The 22,490-nt window shown below is 38.4% G+C and overlaps 1 protein-coding gene across 1 annotated transcript in view; it reads left to right on the top strand.

Moving 5' to 3' along the window:
- Ofcc1 (orofacial cleft 1 candidate 1) overlaps positions 1-22,490 on the top strand; it is a gene marked incomplete at its 5' end in the record, with an annotated part of 292,441 nt that overhangs the window by 205,794 nt on the left and 64,157 nt on the right. Inside the window, 2 exons of the mRNA XM_036186980.1 lie at positions 3,925-4,088; positions 19,742-19,901. Coding sequence (XP_036042873.1) covers positions 3,925-4,088; positions 19,742-19,901 — 324 coding nt within the window. The remainder of the gene's footprint in view (positions 1-3,924; positions 4,089-19,741; positions 19,902-22,490) is intronic.

The raw sequence follows: 22,490 nt of genomic DNA, 5'->3' as shown, positions 1-22,490 counted from the left end.
TTGGTGACATGGTGAAAGAGAACTACTGGAGACGGTAGTATGCTTTATACCTCATCACCAGTTTCTTTCACCATGGTGGCTATCCTCATTGTGATTCTGAGTGGACTCAGTTAGATCCAGCTGGATTCTGTTCACATTCTTGCTTATGAGTTCTCAAGCAGGCAAGGAAGAGACTGTACAGTCAAGCCTGGTTGAGCAGGAGATGTAAAGACACCATCTGTATTATGGGAAGACCATATTCTGAGGTATCTCACAATTTCTCCCAAAGGCCTGATTGGTATACCCAGCAGGCATGGTCCTCATGCTGAGCTTCCTGTAATGCCACAGGGGAAGTCAATTGCAGAGGAGAAGCAGCTGTCCTTGGTAATCTTCGGAGACCTACTTAGAAAGACTGTCTGCAGCCCTTGGGGTATGGCCTCCCTTATTCCATAGACAGATTAAAAGCCAACCAGCCCACTGTATACATGGCAGCTGATGAAGCGAGTATACATAATTGGCGCTGATGCCTCTGATGAAATCTCTAGGAAGGCAGCCTCTAGCGTGACTGTCTCAGAATGGCCTTACCCTGAAGAAGCTGAGATGAATACTGGGGAATGAATCTAGTGACTGTATTTTTTCCAGTTTCAAAGAAAAAACATTTATGTTTATTCTGTCTTCACAAATCAACTCTCTGACGAATATTTTTCAGCTTTCACTACTTTTCATCTACTTTTGCTGCTTTTCCTCATGACCTAGGTGTGGTGGTATTGTGTTCCCCAAAATATTGTGCATCCTAATAAACTTTTCTGGGGTCAGAGACAGAACATCCACAATATTAAACATAGAGGATAGGCAGTGGTAGCACACGCCTTTAATCCTAGCATTCCAGAGGCAGAAATCCATCTGTTCAAGGATACAGCCAAGCATGGTGACTCACACCTTTAATCTCAGAAAGCTAGCCTTTAATCCCAGGGAGTGATGGCAGAAAGCAGAAAGGCATGAGAACCAGAAACTAAAAGTATTTGGCTGGTTAAGCTTTTAGGCTTTGGAGCAGCAGTTCAGCTGAGATTCATTCGGATATGAGGACTCAGAGGCTTCTGGCCTGAGGAAACAGGATCAGCTGAGGAACTGGTGAGGTGAAGTAGCTGTGAATTATTCTGCTTCTCTGATATTCCAGCATTCACCCCAATAACTCGCCTCAAGTTTGATTTTATCAATAAGAACTTTTAAGATTCCTGCTGCACCTAAGTACTCCCCAGTAGACCCTACGTGTCAACACTTTTACTGGGGATTATTTTCCCAACATAAATGTTTTAGAAACCTAATCAAATTACAATGCTCCCTTAGAAATATATGGAGTGGTAGAGAAAAATGACAGAGTTGAAGTCATAGGGAGCAGTTCTATGGTCTCCAATCTGCTATTTATGATCTATATGACACCAAATGACCGAGTTAAGCACTTCAGCCCTTGATTTACTCATGAGCACTGTGTAAAAGTGGTAATACACACCAATAGCAGCACCTATCTCATTCATCTCACAGTATTGTTGGGTGAAAGAAATGAGAGACTAAGTTGGAATAAAGCTGGAGGAATTCACATATTTCACAAATAGATAGTGATGCAAGAGGTATAACGAGGTAATGATCCTATGGTGTATGCACAACACTCAAAGTAAGAGGCTACTGTTTCAGGCAAGAACCTACAATCATAGGGATTCCAATGCACCCACACAAGCATAGCACCCTTGTTGAGAGAAGGATGTCAGTATAGGTCCATGGCTTTTTCCTTCTTTTCCTTCACATCATTTAGGTCTCGGCTCAGGTACCCCTTCTTTGGGGGCACCTCTGACAGTGATATTAAAAAACACACCTGACTCTCCTGTTACAGTTCAGATCTTGAGTGTTCCCTATAGGCCTATATGTTGGGAGCATGTTTTTCCAGTCTGAGGTGCTCCCAGGAGGTAATGGAACCAGAGGGAAGAAGTCAGGATATTGGGGGGTATGCCTTCAAAAGGGGTAACTGGGACTCTGACTCCTTCTCTCTAACTTTCTCCTTCCTTCCATAAGGTCAGCAAGTTTGCTCAGGCATTCACTTGTCATGATATGCTCCCTCACCTCTGCCCTTTAAACTGTAGAGTCTGCTGACTGTGGTTCCAAGTCCTGAAATCATGAGCCAGAATAAGACTTCCTGCCTTTCAAGTGTATGTCATGAGTATTCTGTAACAGTGACAGCAGGGTATTGTACCTCTGATGCTTCTTTTAAAAAATAATATCTCTCTCTCTCTCTCTCTCTCTCTCTCTCTCTCTATATATATATATATATATATATATATATATATATCTCACTTTCTATTATTTAAACTTTTATGAAATTTCTATTTTCTCTGCAGTGCTGAGGATTGAGCAGTGTCTTGAGTAAGCTAATAGCAAGTGCCCCATTGCTGAGCTACATCCCAGACACCTTGTGCCTTTTTATTTTTGAGATGGGGGTCTTATGAAGTGGTCCAGATTGACCTTGATCTTATTTTGTAATGTGATCAGGCTTTGAACTTGCCATGCCTCAGCCTCCTGAGTAGCTGGGATACAGACCTGCAACACAAGCTTGCCTGTGTTATTTGACATTACATTGTGCTTACTGTTGTTTCCATACACTTAAAAGAGAAGCTTTAGAGGCCAATGTCTTCATTTAACTTTATTTTCTCTTATTTAAGCATAAGAGCAACTAGTAGGCATTCAATAGGTGAAAGTCAAATAGAGATTGGCACCTACTGTTTAGATTATGTTATTGCAAATCATGTTTTATTATTGTTTCATCAATGAATCCATTTATCTATTTCTTTGTCATTAAGCAATTAGACAGAGAACTGGAGAAGGAGTTGTGCTTGGCAGCCCTCACCCATCTGCTGCTCTGAGTGATAACTGTGAGGCCACCCTTTGCCAGGTAGAATCATTAACAGAGAATCTAAACTAGGAGCTTTGCTGTGGTAAAGAAGCAGGTAGTTGATAGTTGGATTTCTGAGTTCTAGTCATTGCCCAATCCCCAAAAGCTATTTTGGTGCAGACAAAATACAAATTAAGCTATCTACTCTTCTGTCCCCTCATCACACATGTGATTTGGATTAGCTACTTTTCAAAGTGCCCTTTAAAACTATATTTATGTAATTGCCAGTTCAAACACTAAAGAAATGCTTCTCTCTGTCTCTGTCTCTGTCTCTGTCTCTGTCTCTGTCTCTCTCTGTCTCTCTCTCTCTCTCTGTCTCTCTCAATTTGAAGAAAAGATCCCTACTTTAGAGTGCTCATCACTTCCACTGGATATCATGGGAATCAAAGCCAAGGGACATTCATGCTCTGTGCAATTCAGAGGTCAATGACATCACAGGTTCTTTGCAATACAGATTTGCCTGTAAAGACCTCATTACTTTGCATTTATTTATAACCCAGTATAGAATATGTGTTTCCTCCTCTCAAATTAGGGTGTGTTTTTAAAGTAACCTAATGTAAACTTTAGTTTTCAAGCTCACATTAAATAGCCTGATAACTTTTTTATAAGTCTCTGAAATAAGGAATCCCTTTCATGCATAGCACAAATTAAATTCCTATCAAATCTGCTTCAGAAATAAAGGAATCTTTTCACCATCACATTTAATTTCTTTATATCTTGTGCTCATTAAATTCACGAGCTAATAGCACATAAATAAAACATGCTGTTTGCTTCATGAGTCGCACGTCAAGTGCATGCACGTTCAAGCCTTAGAAGGGAAAATGAGAAAAATCTGCTAAACCAAGCAAGCAAACCCAGCCTCTTTTCTCTGTTTTTTGGGCAATTTTCAGTCCTCACAAGAGTTAATTTAGAAACAAATTATGGTACTGTAGAGTTTCATGTCTTTAAATTCATCTGACATGGTGATGTCTCCATCCTTATTGCAATCTGTGTTTCCTTCTCAGCGCCTTGCACATAATGGGGACACTGCCATTGCAGATGCAGCTAAACTCTACTGGATGTTTGTGAGAACCCAGCACTCAGCCATCCTTGGTATCGTGATCACAGTGGTACTTTACACTCTGCTATTTGTCATCTCTGCCTTGATTTTGTACTTGTATTGCCTCAGGTAAGGTGCTTCCATTGCTGGGCTCTTCAGTTTCTGGTCCTGAAGTTGAGGTGTGAAGGAAGGAAGGAAGAAAGGAAGGAAGGAAGGAAGGGAGGAAGGAAGGAAGGAAGGAAGGAAGGAAGGAAGGAAGGAAGGAAAGAAGAAGGAAGGCAGGAAGAAAAGAAGGAAAGAAGAAAGGAAGAAAGGATGGAAGGAAAGAGGGGGAAAAGGAAGAAAGGAAGGAAGGAAGAAGTAAATGAAGGGAAGGATAAGCAATTAGAACCATTTAACTATTCAGATAGAAATTCCCCCAGTTATGTACAATTCTTTTCATGCAAAACAGCAAAAAATGTGACGACTTTTGGAGAAAAGGCCTGGTTTTCCTGTGGATCATTGTTCTTGTTTCTCCAGATAATGGGCTAACAGAAGCCAGGAGTAATCTCTGACACACAAAGAAATTCTAGGAAATTTCCTGGGAATGACACTGACAATTCTATTTCCCCTTCCAATTTTCTTTCTCTTCCTACTTTCCATCTGCTCAGACATCACTAAGAGAAGAATAATCATCCAGCCTTAGCCATAAGGATTCAGATGATCTGGTTTTGCCAGGTTGTCGTTTAAGCAAGCAAAGGGTGTGTGTATGTGTGTGTGTGTGTGTGTGTGTGTGTGTGTGTGTGTGTGTGTGTGTGTGCACATGTGCATGTACATATGTATGTGAAAACACCACAAAATCAATAAATACAAGAAAGAAAAAATGCTAGGAAAAAGTATTGTCTGATGACTGTTTCCCATGCTGTGAAGATACTCATCAGTCAGACAACCTGCTCCAAAGTTCCTTTCAAGGCCATATCAAATGTCTAGTTGGCTTCTGGCATCAATTCAAACCCATGAATTTATTGCCATGATCAATGTTGTGAAGTTACCCCTTTGGTTTCTTTCTATTTTTATAGATTTGGTTGTAAAAAATAACCATTTTGCATGGACATTTGTGCATGGCATAAAATGCAGGTCCATTTACCTCCTTTGTTGTTGAGTATGCAGCTGCTCCAACATTACATAATAAAGAGGCAAAATGTTCCCTGATGTAGTTTGTCATATATTGTTAGATCAGCTAACTACTGTGTAGTTATCCCTGGATCCTCTTGCTGGAAGTTTTCCTGTGTCCCACCTGGTTCTGAGGCCTCTTGACCCCAAGTAAATACACAGAGGCTTATGTTAATTACAAACTGTATAGCCTATGGTTCAGGCTCACTATTAACTAGATGTTTTCTATTAGTCAACTCATTTCTATTAATCTATGTTTTTTCATGTGGCTTCATGGCGTTACCTGTTCTCACACATCTTGCTTCTCCTGGTGGTGACTCACAGCTTCTGCCTGACTACACCCTTCTTCATCTCCCTCTTCAGTTTGAATGTATTGCCTAACCTTATTCTGCCTCACCATTGAACAAACAGCTTTATTTATCAACCAATGAGAGCAAAATATATTCACAGCATACCGAAAGGCATCCCACAGCAGGATCCTCTTTCAACTGTAGTAGCCTAGGCCGGTCTTTATACTAATGCTCCTGTCATATAGCCCTCCAATCTCTCTTATGGATATAAATCCAAAAAGAATTGAAATCATTAGACCACTATTCAGATTAAGATGTGAAAACCCTCTAGACATCTGTCAGTAGAGAAATAAATGATGAATAATCAACATATACAGTGAAATACTGCAGCCACAAAAATGAGCAGAATATTTCAATGTGCATTAATGTGGGTAAGATTTGAGGACTTTGTTCTAAGTAGAAAGAGCCAGTTACAGAAAACAAAACAAAACAAAAACAAATGCCTCATAATTCTGCTGAGATGAGGTGTCTGAAACAATCAAAGCCAGAGAATCAGAGTAGAGAGATGGTATTCAGGAACTGATGAAAGGGAAAACAAATAATTACCATTTAACAGGTGTATTATTTCAAATGATTACATTATAGAAATATGTCATACAACAATGTGTGTATAAATTATGATAATGTATTATGCACATATGAGGATAGATCTCATATTAAATATTCTTACCAAGAGTTTATAAAAAAAACAACGTAAGAAATCAAGAGATTAATTTTTGGAGTAGAGCATTCTAGAAACCAATGCAAGTCTGAAGATGGTTGATGTAATAGCCAAAGACTTCATGGGAAGTCTGGGTAATCTTTGATTTAATGTGATTTGGCCAGAAGAAAGACAAAGGCATACATAATTTAAGGCAAAAAAGAAAAAGAAGTAAATGCCACACAGTTTTGAGGAAATATGAAACATTGTTTGTAGAATTTTAATATTGCCATATGCCAGAGTTGGATGAACTTAGATTGGAATTGTCACAGATCACATGGTTAGTGGCTTTTTTTTTTTGTCCATGCTACAAGTATTCTTCTCTGGAAAAATGAAGGCAGGGAAGGACTTTGATTTTAGGAAGATCATTCTACTTGTTGAAAGAGAGTTGGATTTCATTGGAAGCAGATGGAAGCAAGAAAAGCTCATTAAAAAGTCACTGTGGTTATCTGAACAAGGGATATCCAAACCTTAACCAAAGAGAATGACAGTGGAATGGAAAGTAGAGGTGCACTTGAGAGGTAGGTAAGAGTCGGAATAGAATTTGGGGTCTGGGCTGAAAGGAGAGGGTGAAAACAAGGATGCTATTTCACTTCAGGTTTTAGATGAGCAGTGAGGGGTGGCTGCAGCAATACATAAGGCATGGATTATTAATAAACATAAAGTGTTTAAGGGAGCTAACAGATGAGTTGAATTTCTATTCAGATTGACTTCAATATATGTTTTAAAAGATTTTTTTTTATTTCGTGTGTATGTGTGTGTGTGTGTGTGTGTGTGTGTGTGTGTAGGTGCCTATGGAGTCCAGAAGAATATTTCTGATTCCATGAAGCTGGAGTTACAGGTCATTTTGAGATACCCAGTATAGGTTCTGGTAACTGAACTCTCTGCAAGAGCAGCAACAGTTGCATCATCTCTCTGGCCCTTAACTTGAGATATTTTGTTGTTCCCAAGGGAACATAATCTATAGGAACTTAGGAGGGTAAAGGACAAAGAAATCAATCCTGACTATGGATTTGCCAATTGAAGCCTTGAGTTTCAGTGCAAGGAAGGAAGCCCCTTACAGTGTAGGAGAAGCACTCAACACAGAATGAGAACCAATGGTCACTATTTGCCTACTTTTTGTTTTCTTACAAAGCTGTACACATGATAGATCATTCAAAAAAGAAATCCTGTGTATATGGATGCAATAAATCAAAATTGCACAGGGAAGAGCATTTTTGTGAACACCCAAGCAAGGCTGATGCCTAAAGTATCTGTAGACACAGGTATAGCACAGTGCAGACATCTTTGCATCCTGAAGACAGGGTTGGCTCATGATGTGAAGGGAAGTGAGGTATTGGTGAATTGCAGATGCTTGGGGGACTGGAGAAGAGGGGGTTCTCATGTGATAGCCATTGCTTAAGGAATGAAGCTCCCGCTTAAGTTTCCTTCCAGTGGACTCATCGTCCTCTGATGTGGCCCTTATGTCCCTAACATAGCCCAAGTTGAAGTTCCAATTCTTCAGGGGGAATTGTGTTGTTTTGACCCAGGGCTGGTTTGTATTTTGACATGTCATAAGCACTGTATGTCATCTTTTTAGGGCACTTACTTTCCTGGGAAGAGGAAGAAGTCTTCCCTGATCATTCAGTTTACATTTGAGCACCCACTTGTAATGTAGCCCCAAGCAAAGTTGTTCACTTGCTAGATAATGAGAGTTCTTTTTGTATAACATGGTAAAATATAACACACAAACATGGATTTTGTAAGAGGTTCCACGTGAATAATCACTATATTATTTAAAATGAGTACAGTTTCCAAAAAGTTAAAGAAATAAAAGAGTAGGTCGTGCAATTTATACATCTGTGATTTTAAAAATTACAAGATAATATTACATATCATTTCTTTTCACATCAATGACTCTCTTCTCAGTTAAAATGTTTACAGCTACACTCTTCATCTGATATCAATATTTTAATTATCTAGATTACTTATGAAGTATAAAAAAGTCAGCACATAATTTATACAGCAAATAAGTAGAATTTGATTTGATGTATAAAGCACAAATATCACCCTGTAGAGAATTAAGGTTGGAGGAGAGGGAAGCTCACTAATAGATGGAAATTGATGAGGGGAAAGGACAAGTTGGATGGTTTATGTGCACCTCATTTGTAATTGACCTAGAAGAAATCAGCTTAATGAGCCTTGGTGTATTTTCTTAACCCTACTCTCTATTGGCCTCTATGCCTAACCTAGTATGTCAGACCTGGGCATGCTCAGAAATTCTAAATAAGGCTTTACTGATATTTTAGAAGCCAATATTTTTGAGTAAATAAGTCAACCCAGTGCATCAAATGAACAATCTCTTCTTGCAACATTTCAAAATATCTTTCTCTGCAATGGCATAGTGCTGGGTAGACCAGTTCTCTGAAGGAAGCACTGCCCAGATACATGTGATGAGTAAATTGGAGAGTTTTGTTGTTGTTGTTTTTTTTTGTTGTTATGTTTTGTTTTGTTTCTGACATAGATTTAGTAAAGGGATGCAGACATCATAACTTATCTTAGTGAAAAGTGCCAATGAAGATGTATGTGTGCATGGTGACTGATAGGGTTGTTGTCTAGTCAATATACACAGGCAATGATCTTGTCCTCCTGGCATTTTGGTGCAGGGCTAACAACACAATACTGATAACAGGTGTAATTGTATGAACACAAAGGAGACCGAGTCAATGACACTGGATGTTGACAGACAATTTGATTTAGCTGTGTCCATTGGAAGCTCTTCAGGATAGGGACTGGACCCTGCTGAGATTGGGTGACTGGCTCTCATTGCTCCAGGAGTCTGACTGGAAGTGTTTCAGTGCAAAAGAATTCCCACTCCCTGTGATTACAATGAAAGAGTTGACTCAACAAAAATTTCGATTCTGTGCAAGACCCTTAAGAATAAGTATAATTATTTGGGCTTGATATTTTTAATTAAAAATGTGTCATTTTCCTTATTATTGAAAAAATAAATGCTATATAGGCAAAAATAGAAACAAAAAGAATAAAAAAGTAAATTAAAAGACCCCAATAATTTGATCATTTAGATGAAGAAAGCACGGTTAAACCTTGGAATATTTACTTCCATCTTTTATGTCCTGTCTGTTGCATTTTATAAGCATGTAATTGTGCACCATAAGGACAGTTCAGGTGTTGGTTTTCACCTTAATGTGTAACAAACATTTTTACATTCTTTACACAGTTCTCCAACATTTAATGCCTATACCATTTTACACAGCATTCTGTATAAGAAGTATGTAAATATATTTTATTGTTGAACAATAGATTGCTTCACATTTTTCTGCATCTTATAATCCTGATGGGCTTCTGAAAGCACAGGGCTTAACCCACATTTTAATTAGTCTTTGAACAGGATCCTAGAAACACACACACACACACACACACACACACACACACACACACACTAGTTGAGGGATTGGAATGTACTGAAGACATTTTATAACTATGGAGGAATTGTCATCTAGGGAATTTTTATGGGTGTGTGATTCTGTAGCAGATGAAGAGATGTAGGGGAGGCCAATCATTGCATATGCTCACAACCTTAATAGAACCCTATTGTCTTTCTAAATATGCATTTCTTTAGTTACTAAACAATCTTGATATGTTTATTACTCATTCATGTCTTTCGTATCTTTTTGTGAATTTCCCTTTAAAAGTCTTATTTTGCCTTTCTTCTATATGTGATTCAAATCCTTTTGCTCACCCAGTTATGAGTCCCACATATAGTATCAGTGATAACCCTTTTGTTATTGTTTCAGCAGATGATTTCTCTATTTCTAAGTTGCCTTATAATTTGTATTTGACTTTTAAAATAAAAATATATAGCAGAGAGTGATGATGCATGCCTGCAAGTCTAGTACTGAAGAAACTGAGGCAAGAGTTATTGCTGTTAGTTCAAAGACAGCTTCAGCTACACAGTATCAGGCCAGCCTGGTAGAAAAAGCAAGACCCTGTCTAAAATGAATGAAATAGTAAGATATTTTAAAGTTTACCACCAGTAAAGGATTTTATCACAAATTTTATGACTTACTCAAATAACTCAAAAATTAAAAATAATTTCTTCATATAAAATTTTACAACTATTTTCTTCTCTCCTATGCAGTTCAATTTTTTTAAAAATTCCTAATGGTAAACCATGCACACTTCATTATGTGTGGCTAAACAGAATGCCTTTTTATCTTTGTATTTTCCTGGCCTGTTAATTTTATGCAATATTAAAATATTAGTTATTTTGCCTTTCTATCTTGTTGGATTTATAAAGTAATTTAAATCCATACTTTTGTGTTTTCAGTGTGCTACAGAATGAACTTCCCCTTCCTGCAGCCTCTTTTATAAAATTTATCTTTTTATTAAACTTTCAGAGTCAGTCTCTATCTCATAGTGTTTAGCCTTGCAGCAAACAAGTGAAGTCTCAGCAGACATCGTTTGCATAGTTTAATTGTAAAACCTTTATATGAATAATACCAAAGATCTGCAGGCCACTTACATGTTTGTTAATCTTATACAGAGAATGAGCTCTCACAACTTAAATGTAAGTTAGATTCATTTAAGCATTTAGATTCCTGGAAGCAGTACACAAATTTAAAACACTAGTAATCAAATTAATTAATTTGGGGGTGAGCTTATGTCTTCTTCATCATTAATTTAACAGGTCCAAAGAACCTTATAAGTTTAAGCTGCTGCTTAGGAAAATTAATTTAGAATAAAGTAATTTAAGGGCCAGTTTTGATGAAAATATCATGAGCCTATTCACCATCTGAGGCATATGTATGATAATCAAAGATTTTTTCTCTCTCTTATAGATCAATCTTTTTTACAGTGTTTTTTTTTATATTAAAGCAAAGTATTATCTATCATTTTTATGAAAACAATTAAAAAGTTTCAGTAGGTAACATAACCCTAAAAATATTGCCTGACTCATTACCATTCTCTATCCTGATTTACCAAGACTATGCACAGTAAAACATGCTTGCACAGTGATAAGCATATCTCTGATATTTGGATTCTATATTGTTCATCCAAGTCAGCAGTTCTCAACCTGTGGGTCACAACCCCTTTGGGGGTTGCATACCTCATATCTTGCATATCAGATATTTACATTATGATTCATAACAGTAGTACTACAGTTATGAGGTAACAATGAAATAGTTTGATGGTTGGGGGTCACTACAGCATGAGGAACTATATGAAAGGGTTACAGCATCAGGAAGGTGGAGAACTACTTCTCTAAGTAATCTGAATGTCATCAAAACTGCTCATTGCTGTGGGAACAAACACTTTGCTGCTTTCTGTCTCTGCTGGTTAGACTGCTTAGCCTTCTGGTATGGGAAACACGCCCATCCTGGTGCTGGCTGCCTTTCGGTCTTGTCTTCAGCAGATAGTCTTCTCCCATCCTCATGGATAGCTATAAGAAACAGGAAAAATACAAACTAAATATCCCTCCGTGTGACTTTTTTCTTTAATTAAGGCATTTAAAAAGCTGGTGCCATGGTATATGCACTTTTGTAACCTCAGAATTTGGGAAGTTGAAGGAGGGGCCTCACCACAAGTTTGAGTGAGCCTAGGCTGCAAGTTCAAAGCCAGCCTGGTCGGGCAGCAGTGGTGCACACCTTTAATTCCATCACGCAGGAGGCAGAGCTAGGCTGATCTCTATGAGGTCGAGGCCAACCTGGTCTACAGAGCAAGAATTCAGGACAAGCACCAAAACTAAACCAAGAAACCCTGTCTCGAAAAACCAAAAAACACAAAGGAGAAAATATCAAGAAAATAAAATTTTCATCAATGTCATCACTGAAATAGCTAAAGTCTAAAAATTAGTGAAAAAAAGAAGTTCAAAAGTTAAGATTAAATGGCTAATTAGTAAATCTGTCTCTTGGCAAATAGAATTCTGGTAAATTAGCCTGTTTCCACTGTCTCAGGAGAGAAGGAAGTCAAACAATTGGCTAGTGTTGGTCCTTTCATGACGAGCAGAGAGTACACAGGGCATGTGAGTTTGGCTGGTGTGTGTCAGAGTGAAGACTGGGGAGACTGACAGAGTCTGCTCTCTGGCTTGAGCTGGTTCGGGGTCATAAGCATAGAAACTTCCCTAAGTGCTCCCACAGTAGAGCCTTTTGCTCCTGACAGCATCTGACAGGAGCAGTGTCACACCCTACTTCTGTTTCTGGATTCCTTTTTCTCTTCTTAAAAACTCTTCCTGACACTTTGCTCAGCCTGGGAGGAGGGGACTGGACCTGCCTGGACTGAATCCACCAGGTTGAATTGAATCCCCAGGGGAGTCTTGGCCCTGGAGGAGATGGGAATGGAGGGGAAGGTGGGGGCCGGAGGGGGAGGACAGGGGAACCCATGGCTGATGTGTAAAATTAACACACACATACACACACACACACACACACACACACACACACACACACACACACACAACAAACAAACAAACAAAAAACCCACAACAACAAAACAAAAACAAAAAACAAATAAAAAAAAACATGGCAAGGCATGTGCTGGAATGGGAAAAAAACAAAACAAAACAAAACAAAAAACAAAACAAAAAAAAAACTCTTCCTGAAAATTTCAGCAACCTTATCACTAAATGACAGAAGAGCTAAACAGCAGTGTCTTCATTTCATGCTAAAAACCGAGGACAGTGACTTGTGCATAAAAAACAATGTTTTAAATTGATTGTGCCGTGCACTTTAATGTCCCTTAACAAGTCAAAGTGAAATGTGACAGATAAAATGAGATCTGTGTACTGAGGAGAAAGGGCAATGCTTTTGAGTCTTCTGTCCCCTGTGCTGAAACGGAAGTGTCTGGAATACAAAAATCTGTTGAATTTAAAAATTCATAAATAAATGAACACATTTTCTTATAGGATGAAGATCCATTTTTCCTTTCACATGAATTATAACTGTCAAACTGCATGTTCCAGTGGTGATGTCTCATTTTTAAAGCTCTTGGTCCTCCACCCAGCATATGAGGAAGTGTTGGGTGCACATCACAGCTCTCTTGTATGTTAAGTCACCTTAACAAAGTCATAAGAATAGATTTTCAGTTTGACTTTTTGGCCTTATCTACTTTTTAAAAAATACAGCACCATATGTTTACAGTAGGGGCAATGCAACAGTTATTTAGTTATTACATATAGAAAAAGCAAACAACCAAGGCAAATGATGAATAACGACAGAGGCAGAACATTCACTAACTCTCCCCTTGACAGCTCTCTAACTTGGAGTTTCTAAGTCTCAATTCAACTATCTGAGCCCTCTGCTCTGCCTCCCTGCCCAAGCGATGTTTTCCCACTAATGATCTGTTAAGTGGGTTAATATGAGCCATGCTTGCATGCTAAGCACTGTAGATGACTTCCTGGTGATGCTGATGTTGGTCACACTTGCTAGGGAACTGTGCTGCATGGTGTGGGTCCAACACTTGAGCATCAGCACTCTTCCCTGTTATTGTCATTGGCCATAACACCAGCTCTCTCATCAGCACTGTCTTTCCTGGTGACTAAATTTCAAAAAGTGGGTTTAATTAAAGAAAGTAATGCTACTGTTCTGGTTGCTTTGACAGGATGACTTGCCCTGGAACAGATCTTAAATCAGGTCTACCTACACAATGGGATGTGTCAGTGTCCTCAGAGGAGTTTCTGTCAGTGTGGGCTAACACTAACAGAGCTGATCCTTCCATACTAGCCCTTAGAAAGAACAGAACCCTAGGTCTAACCAATACATTCACATCATAGTATTCTCAGAGTTCCCAAGTATAGATTTTTTAAAAATCACATTTCCTTTGAGTTGGCTTATAGAGATGGCATGTTGAGCTCTCACACTGCAGGACATTGTTCTTGGTAGTGAGCTCCCAATATGACAACTGAAGCACAGGTGATAAAATCTAAAGAAAGCAAAACTGTACTCCATAAAACTTACAAACTTGTATTTATCATAGCAAACAATAGAGAGAAAGACACGGAACAGGAAAAAAATAATAAAGTTTTTACATACTATCCTGGTTACTTACATAAGAAATATTTGTAATGACACAATGAAAAGATAAATAACATTATTCAAATCATTAAAAGACTTGAAGAGAACTTTGTCAAAAAATACAGGAAATTGGCCAATAAAGAGGAGCTGGTGCTCAGCATCACTAATTAATAGGAAAATGAAGTTCAAAACCCCATGAGTAATGACATCATACATTAAAGGACTGTTACTATCAAAAGCATAAAAAGGGTTGGAAAAGGTGTGAAGAAGCTAGAACTATTGGTGCACTATTGGTAAGAACACAAATCAATGCTGTTCTTATATAAAAGTGTGGGTGGAGGATCCTCAAATAATTGAAACAAATTTCTATATGATCTATGATCCTATTTCTGCATATGGATCCCAGAGAATTAAAGCTGGATAGCTAAGAAATACATGCTCGTATTCTGTGCTACATTATGCACAATAAGTCAAAGAGTTATAAGGAACCCAAATGTCTACCAGTAGATGAGCAGATGGAGCAAATGTGGAGTATGCATACCCTGGAATGTTTTTCCTCTTCATCTTACAGTACAAACTCCCTCAGTCAGTCTTTGCCTTGCCTATATATCAGGCTGTGGTAGGGATTCCTGGGCTTTCCGGCCCTGTACCTTCCCAAACCTGGAATCCTGACCTTGCCCCATCCATGATGACTGTGCATTTATCCATCATAACTCCTGGAATGGGACATATAAGCCATACATGTTAACTGAATGAAAATATGAAGAGTGAATTGTTCTCTGACAGTGTGAAATCATACAGATGTTGAAAATATTGGTCCAATGTCTAGACACCTGAGATTGCTCTTTCTCTGGAAATGCACTTGGGAGGGGAGCATTTTGAATTCTTTCCATTGTGGGTACCTTTTTATTTGCTGGATTTGTTTCTTTTTCTGAAATTCTGTTTCCCATTTTACTTCTTCATTCTTTCTGAGTATTTTTGCTTTCTTCTGTTTATGATTCCAAATCAGACCCAGATGAATTTCCTTTACTATTAAGCATAGTTGTGAGTACTCATTGGTTCTTAGGAGCCCAGGTGAACCCATCTTCATACATATCAAGTTTTGGCTGTCCTGCTCCTCATTTAAGGTATTTGACAGTCCTACTAAAGAGGACATGCATTTCCCCATGTAGTAAGAATAAGAATGGATTTCAGCCAACTGACTGTATGCTGTCTGTTTAGAGCCCTCACTGCATTGTTCTAAAGTAATGGCCCCAGGAAGCATACACACCATACATACAGCGACTACTTTGTATGTAAAATGACAGCCCTTTTTGGAGTAAGATATAGATATACACTTATATCTCAAGCAGTTTAAAATCACAGACTTCATTTTCTCTCATATCCCTTAAAGTAGTCCAGTAGCTGTTCACACTTGTCCTTTTAAGCTTTGAAAAAAATGTCACATATTAGGTTTCTGGAAATGACCCACATTCCAATGTGAACAAATACAGTTGCTTCTGCCACTCAGCAAGCTTGAATTGCTGCATATGTAGGGCATAGGTCAGAGGACTTGGCAAATTACTTGGTTTCATTGGCCATCATCAGCACCTGTGGCAGAGTACGTGACCTATTTCTTCAAACAATAATGCCTAAGGCATTGCAGACAGGTGGACTGGAGTTCACTTTTTAATTACATTTTGAAGAAATAACTTAAGATACAAAAAAAATTCAGGCATATTGAAAAGTCAGATTGTTAAAGGAAATGCATGTTGGCAATGATCATCACATAGTGCTGCAATATTTTTTAATATCAGAAAATATGAAATCCCTCTTAAAAAACCTCAAATCTTCAAAAACACTTCAAAAATTATATATCCCTCCCTTAGGTTTACTAGTCAGGGCTTCCATGGCTGCTTTTGATCTTTCCATTTCTTGCCCAATGGGAGCCAGTATCTTACATTTGATATCATTCAACTTGATTGTCACACACATACATCTAAAATGGAGCATACAGAATAGGTTTTCTCTTATCTTGTTAATGTCACCAATACACATTTTAAAAATAAAATTAGAACGATTTTGCATGGTTTGTTTGTTTGTTTCCTTTTGAAATTCACCTAGCTTACTGCTAGTATCATCAGCTTTTTGGGGGAGAACCTAAAAATGGAGACTCAAAGACACGTATCAGAGGACAAAATGTCCTTATATAAAAAAATCATATTTGGATATGTGCTATATTGCACAAATATTATATCACCAAAAATTATATAATCATGAGCTTTCTATTTATTTTTATTTACATATGCAATCACAAAGTGTCTTTTCCTTGTTTCCATAAACTGGCTTTGTAGAGCTGTAAAATATGCTGAAAACTAATAAAGGTTTGTAAATTGACTCATTAACAACACATCATAGAGCTTTACATTGGAAAATGCCACCCAAAATGGCAAGAAAAAAATTAAATACGACTAAAATGCAATTAATCTTTGCACAGCTTTCCATATTCCAATATGCCATTTTGTTCTCTGTCAAAACATTTGTTAACTGTTCTACAGATCCAAGCTTTGATGTTTACATAATTATTCTTTCACATGGAATAAAAGAGAAATAAAAAGAAGACAGACATTTTCTGGGCAAAAGGAACAGAAGCCAGCAGAAACAGGACTGTGATTTCTAATTAATTCAAAGTTAATTGCATTGTTGATAATCCTGCACTTAAAAATCTTCATATAGAAACTGTTTGCAATACTGAGTTGACAGGAATGTAACGGCGTTAAATCACCATGGAAACAGATAAATGTACCTTGCATTGAACAAGCAGAAGAGAATGGTAAAGAAAAGTTCTTGATTAATAAGCCAACCAGCAAATCATTCAGATGGCTGGGCCAGAATCTCAAATCAGAGCATAACACAACAGTGGAAGCATTCCAAGATGGAGTCAGGCTGGCTAGGGCTGCAACTCTGGGATGGAGCATCTCTGCTGCATATGTAAAATCTTGGGTTTTATTCACAGAGGATGTAGATATACAATCTCACAGGCTATATAACCTGCCCTGTGATGAATTAGAGGTCATTGAAAAAGGAAACAGGCTCATAGATTTTATTCAGAAATTCAGGTTTAAAAAAAAAAAAAACAACCCAATGCTAGTATGTTAGAAAGAATCAAATTGGAGGCAGTTAAATGAAACTGTTATGTGTTTGTGTGAGACAAGGTCTCACTATGTAGCCTGGCTGCCCTTGTACTTGTTTTGTAAACCAGGTTGCCCTTGAACTCAAAGATCTAACTACTTCTACCTCCTGAATGCTGGAATTAAAGACATGTGCACCACAACCTGGAAATATGTGCTATAACATGAGTCAGCATGAGAGAATAGAAGAAACTTTGGACTTAGTTTTTCTTTTAAATTCTATTTTTCTTATTTTTGCTTGTTTAGTCTATTTCAGCAAGGAAACAAGCCTGCTATGTTGAATAACTGACATGCTAATCTCATATACAATATGAGTTTAATTGAGAAAAATTATATATAATCTAAAATACCAAATTAAGAATTGAAGAGGTATTTTAATGTAGAACTATTAAAAATGTATAAGCTAGAATGTTTTTGACATTTATTTATGTATTTATTTATTTATTTATTTGTCTGACAACTGAAGTAAAATGCTTCATATACACAATGGAGTACTACTCGGCAGAGAAAAACAATGACATCATGAGGTTTGCAGGCAAATGGATGGATCTAGAAAAAAATCATCCTGAGTGAGGTAACCCAGACTCAGAAAGACAAACATGGTATGTAATCACTCATAGGAGGATACTAGATGTAAAACAAAGATGACTAGACTGCTACACACAACTCCAGGAAGGCTACCTAGAAAATGGGACCCTAGGAAAGACACAGGGATCGCCCAATGACAGAAATGGATGAGATCTATATGACTAACCTGGACATGAGTGGGAGTAATGAAGGGCAAGGTTCAAGGGAAAGAGAGCTTAGGGGAGCAGGAGATCCCAGCTGGATCAAGAACAGAAAGGGAGAACAAGGAATAACAATTCTGCAACTGGAATGTTCAAAAGGCACTTCTGTATTATGGCTAAGTGTATTTTCCTTGAGAATTTCATACATGAGTATTGTATTTACATCATTTCACTTCCTTTTTCCCCTTCCAATTCCTTCTGAGCACCCACTCAAGTTCATAGCCTCTTCATTACAATTATTATTACACACATATGTATGCATTACACACATATATATATATATATAGTGTTGCTCATATTTACATGTGTTTAGGGCTGATCTCTTGGGGTTGGATAAACTATAAGGGGCTTATCCCTGAAGGAGAACAATTCCCCCTCTCTCAGTAGCCCTTAATGGCCTGTAGCTCTTCATTTAGGAGTAGAGCCTTGTGAGATATCCCCTACCCACATAGGTGTATCAAATGTTGTTGTCATTGTAATAACCTTGTTTAGGCAACCATACTGATGAGATATAACGGGTTTAGCTTCCCTGACACATGAAGAAAACACTATTTTGTAGCAAATGCCCTGGTTCTCTGACTCCTACAATTTTTTTTTTTTTTGAGCTGAAGATCGAACCCAAGGCCTTTCGCTGGGCAAGCACTCTACCACTGAGCTAAATTCCCAACCCCGACTCTTACAATTTTTATGTCCCCACCTTTCATAGTGTTCTCTGAGACTTAAGCATGGGGGTTGTAGATGTTCCCATTGTGTAGCCTACAGTCAGAAGCTCATTTTTATAGCAAATGGGTGCCCTCTCAGAAATTTACAAGTGGTTCAAATGCAGAGGACAGCTGGTCAAATAACTAGCTTGACAGTCCAGTCTATACACAGTTAATTTTCAGACTTCTCCTGGGTTAGCATATTGACACTAACCATGAGGGAGCTTGGTCTAGCCAAGCGGTTACCAACACACCTCTACTGAAACTAGTTCTGGATATGTAAGCAGAGCCAAAACCACCCAAAGGCAAAGAATAAACAGGCCATTCTTTCAGAGTTTCAGTTTTACTCTGGGTTTTGACAAAACATAATGGATTAGGGCTAGTGTACATGTTTACTTTTCTCTATCATTGGTAATATTTAATGGAAGATGTTCTTGAACACTGACTTAGTTAATGTCCAAAATAATCCTGTAGATGTTACCTACCAGTGTCATGGAATTTATGGGGCATGAGGAAGGTAGGGGCAAAATGGAGTGGAAGGGGTATTCTAAAATTAATGTATGGAGGAAGAGTGAATCCACATTTAATTTTCTTTAGGGAAATTCCTAATTTACCTAATTTGAATGGTCAATCACAGTCAATGGCCAAATATTTAATTTTCTGCATCACAAACTAGTCAGTAGGTTTATAGGAAGTAGTAGCAAAAATACCTACATTGCATTTTTTTTATTAGAATATGTAGCTGAAAAGATTTTTAAATAATTTCCAGAAATGTAACCATCAAACAATTTCTGAAAAAAATAATGGGACAAGTGAGATGAATAAACAGATGATGATAAGAAAAATATTACTTGCTCAAAAAAATTTATTTGGAAATGTGAACCCAGACAAGAAGTCCTCTTTCTTTAGGTTACACAATGACTCTTGGATACTAGATGCATTTCAGAGAATCCACAGTGATGAAGCCAAGTTCTTCATACCGTATGATTTGGAAATTTCCAATCAGGAGTTGAGTGACATCGTAAAAAGGTCCGAGCGGTGGAGAGGGATCAATGGTGAGAGAAGGAAGGTGAGTTGGAAACTTCTCTGTGTTCACCTCAGTGAGCTCCACCTTTTCTCCTGTTGCTCTGGAAGTGGCTCACTATCTTGTTTGACACCACATCTGTTTATTTGTCAAAGCGAGGTGGTTCTTAGTTTAGAAGTTATTCTTTTTACAGACACACACACACACACACACACACACACACACACACACACACGCAGATATATGTAGTGTGTGTGTGTGTGTGTGTGTGTGTGTGTGTGTGTGTCTGTGTGTAATGTGTGTGTGTGTAATGTGTGTGTGGGTGTGAATACGGCAAATCTACACAAAAGCTGTGCAGAGCACAAAGGAAGGTGAGGGTAGGGAATTTGTTCATGAGGGATTGGTTCAATGGAACTTTGAGTAGGCTGGAGGAAGGAAATAATCTGTTCTCCAGTAGTCCTTTGATACCTTTGTTAGTAAGTCCCTAGAGTCTTTTCTTAGGTTCTTTCTTGAGATAGCACTGGATATTTGCTTCCTTGGTCTCTTCTATTGCCATGCTATTACAGTTGGTGTACCTGTTTTTCTTGTTTCTTACTCTACATAGCCCTTTGATCAATCAGCTCCTTTCAAAGTATTGCCTGCCATCTTAAGGGCTCTCAAATATACACATTTGGCCACACCTCCCCTTTGAGTACCCAAATATATAGCCCAGTAGCTTATTTTGATATTTCCCAATGGATAGCCCAAAGATCAACTAACTCCTGTGGGTCAACCCAACTCTATCTCAGACATGTTTAATTTAACATGCATTCCACCTGTGTCAGGACCCCAAAAGAATTATACTTCTGTGGTTTTTGTATGTAAAATTGTCATCTATTCTGAATTGCAAAGGACCGAAGTGCAGAGTTTTTCAAACCTGCTTTCATTTTGTTGACTTGGATCTGATCCAATCCTATTGAACTTGCTGAGATTTCCTTTGTGAACCTATTTTCCTTTGCAACACAGATGCAGGACTTCAGTGCCCACTGTGACAGAGCTGCAGGACCAGGAGAGCGGTGCTGGCTATTTGTAGTCTCACCCTGCTGTGGCCCCATTTTCACACTGGGATTCCCTTCTCTGCTCTGCTTCCCATGACTTTTCTAACATGCAAATGTAACCCTGCCTTTCGTCCCATTGACTGCTTCTCACCTACTTTTTTGAGTCACATCTCCTGCATTTTCATCTCTCCCAATCAGCGAACATCTGTTAATCAATGAGTAATTCATAAAAATATGAATACTTTTATAAACCTTTCATACATGTTCAAGGTCACATATACTCCTGTTTAAGGGGGATTCTCTAGCTTTTTGTGCATGATAGGATGAGAGTCTTGCTCCAAATCTTTTTTTTTATTTAAATTTTCTTTTTATTTATTCTTTGTGTCTTTCACATCATGCATCTCCATCCCATTCATTTCTAGTCAGTGTGTATCCACCCACTGCCCTTGCAACCTCCCCCACCTCACAAATTAAATAAAATAAAATTTAAGAGAAAAAAAGAAAAAATAGAAAAGAAAAGGAAAACTCTACTCATGGAAGCTGTTGTGCAACATTGTGAGTCCCAAAGTAAACCCTTTTATCCATGTATTTTTATGTGCCAGTGTTCAATGCAAAGAGTCATTGTTCTGGTTCAAGGCCTCTTGTTTGTTACACTGTCGATGCTGGACCCTCACTAGAGCTCCTCTTGGATATCCTGTTGTAGCCCTGTGTTGTAGAGATCCTTCGGTTTTTGGATCTGCAGGACTGGCCCCTTCACATGCTCCAACAGATCATAGATGGGGTGGATGTTAGGGTGGGCCATCTCATAACCCTGGTTGTGGGCCTGGGTAGTTGTAGGGTTGGTCAGCCCGCCAGCTCTCCCTTGTTCTCACTACCAGGGTGATATCTCCTACATTGCCCCAGCTAGTTCACCCTTTGCAGTGATGAACAAGGGGTGGGACCAGCTCCGCTTTCACGATTCTTAATCCAAGTGTCTTCTCTGCAGATTTCTTCTTCTTCTCCTTCTTCTCCTTCTTCTCCTTCTTCTCCTTCTTCTCCTTCTTCTCCTTCTTCTCCTTCTTCTCCTTCTTCTCCTTCTCCTTCTCCTTCTCCTTCTCCTTCTTCTTCTTCTTCTTCTTCTTTTTTTGTTTTTGTTTTTGTTTTTTTTTGTTTTTTGAGATAGGGTTTCTCTGTGCCTTTCCTGGAACTCACTTGGTAGCCCAGGCTGGCCTCGAACTCACAGAGATCCACCTGACTCTGCCTCCCGAGTGCTGGGATTAAAGGTGTGCACCACCACCACCCGGCTTCTCTGCAGATTTAATCCAGACCGAACTATTTCTTTTTGGTCATGAGTTCCTGTCCTGCCTGACTGTTCACTGTGTCTGACAACCTGAGGATGCTCATGGTTCCCTCTTACTTTGAAACTAAACTCTCCACTTAGAAGTAGAGTGATTTCTCCACCTTTATATCATTTGTGTCCTTTGCTACATATTTACCAGATAAATTTTGATATATGCAGGAACCATTGGCATGTTAGTTACTTTTTTTTTCTGTGATAAATACCATAACCTAAAGCAGTTTTAGTGTTTATTTTTGGCTTATGATTCCAGAAGGCTAA

Source organism: Onychomys torridus, chromosome 5 (genome assembly GCF_903995425.1).
Source record: "Onychomys torridus chromosome 5, mOncTor1.1, whole genome shotgun sequence".
NCBI lineage: Eukaryota > Metazoa > Chordata > Mammalia > Rodentia > Cricetidae > Onychomys > Onychomys torridus.
This window is presented reverse-complemented; position numbering and strand designations above follow the sequence as displayed.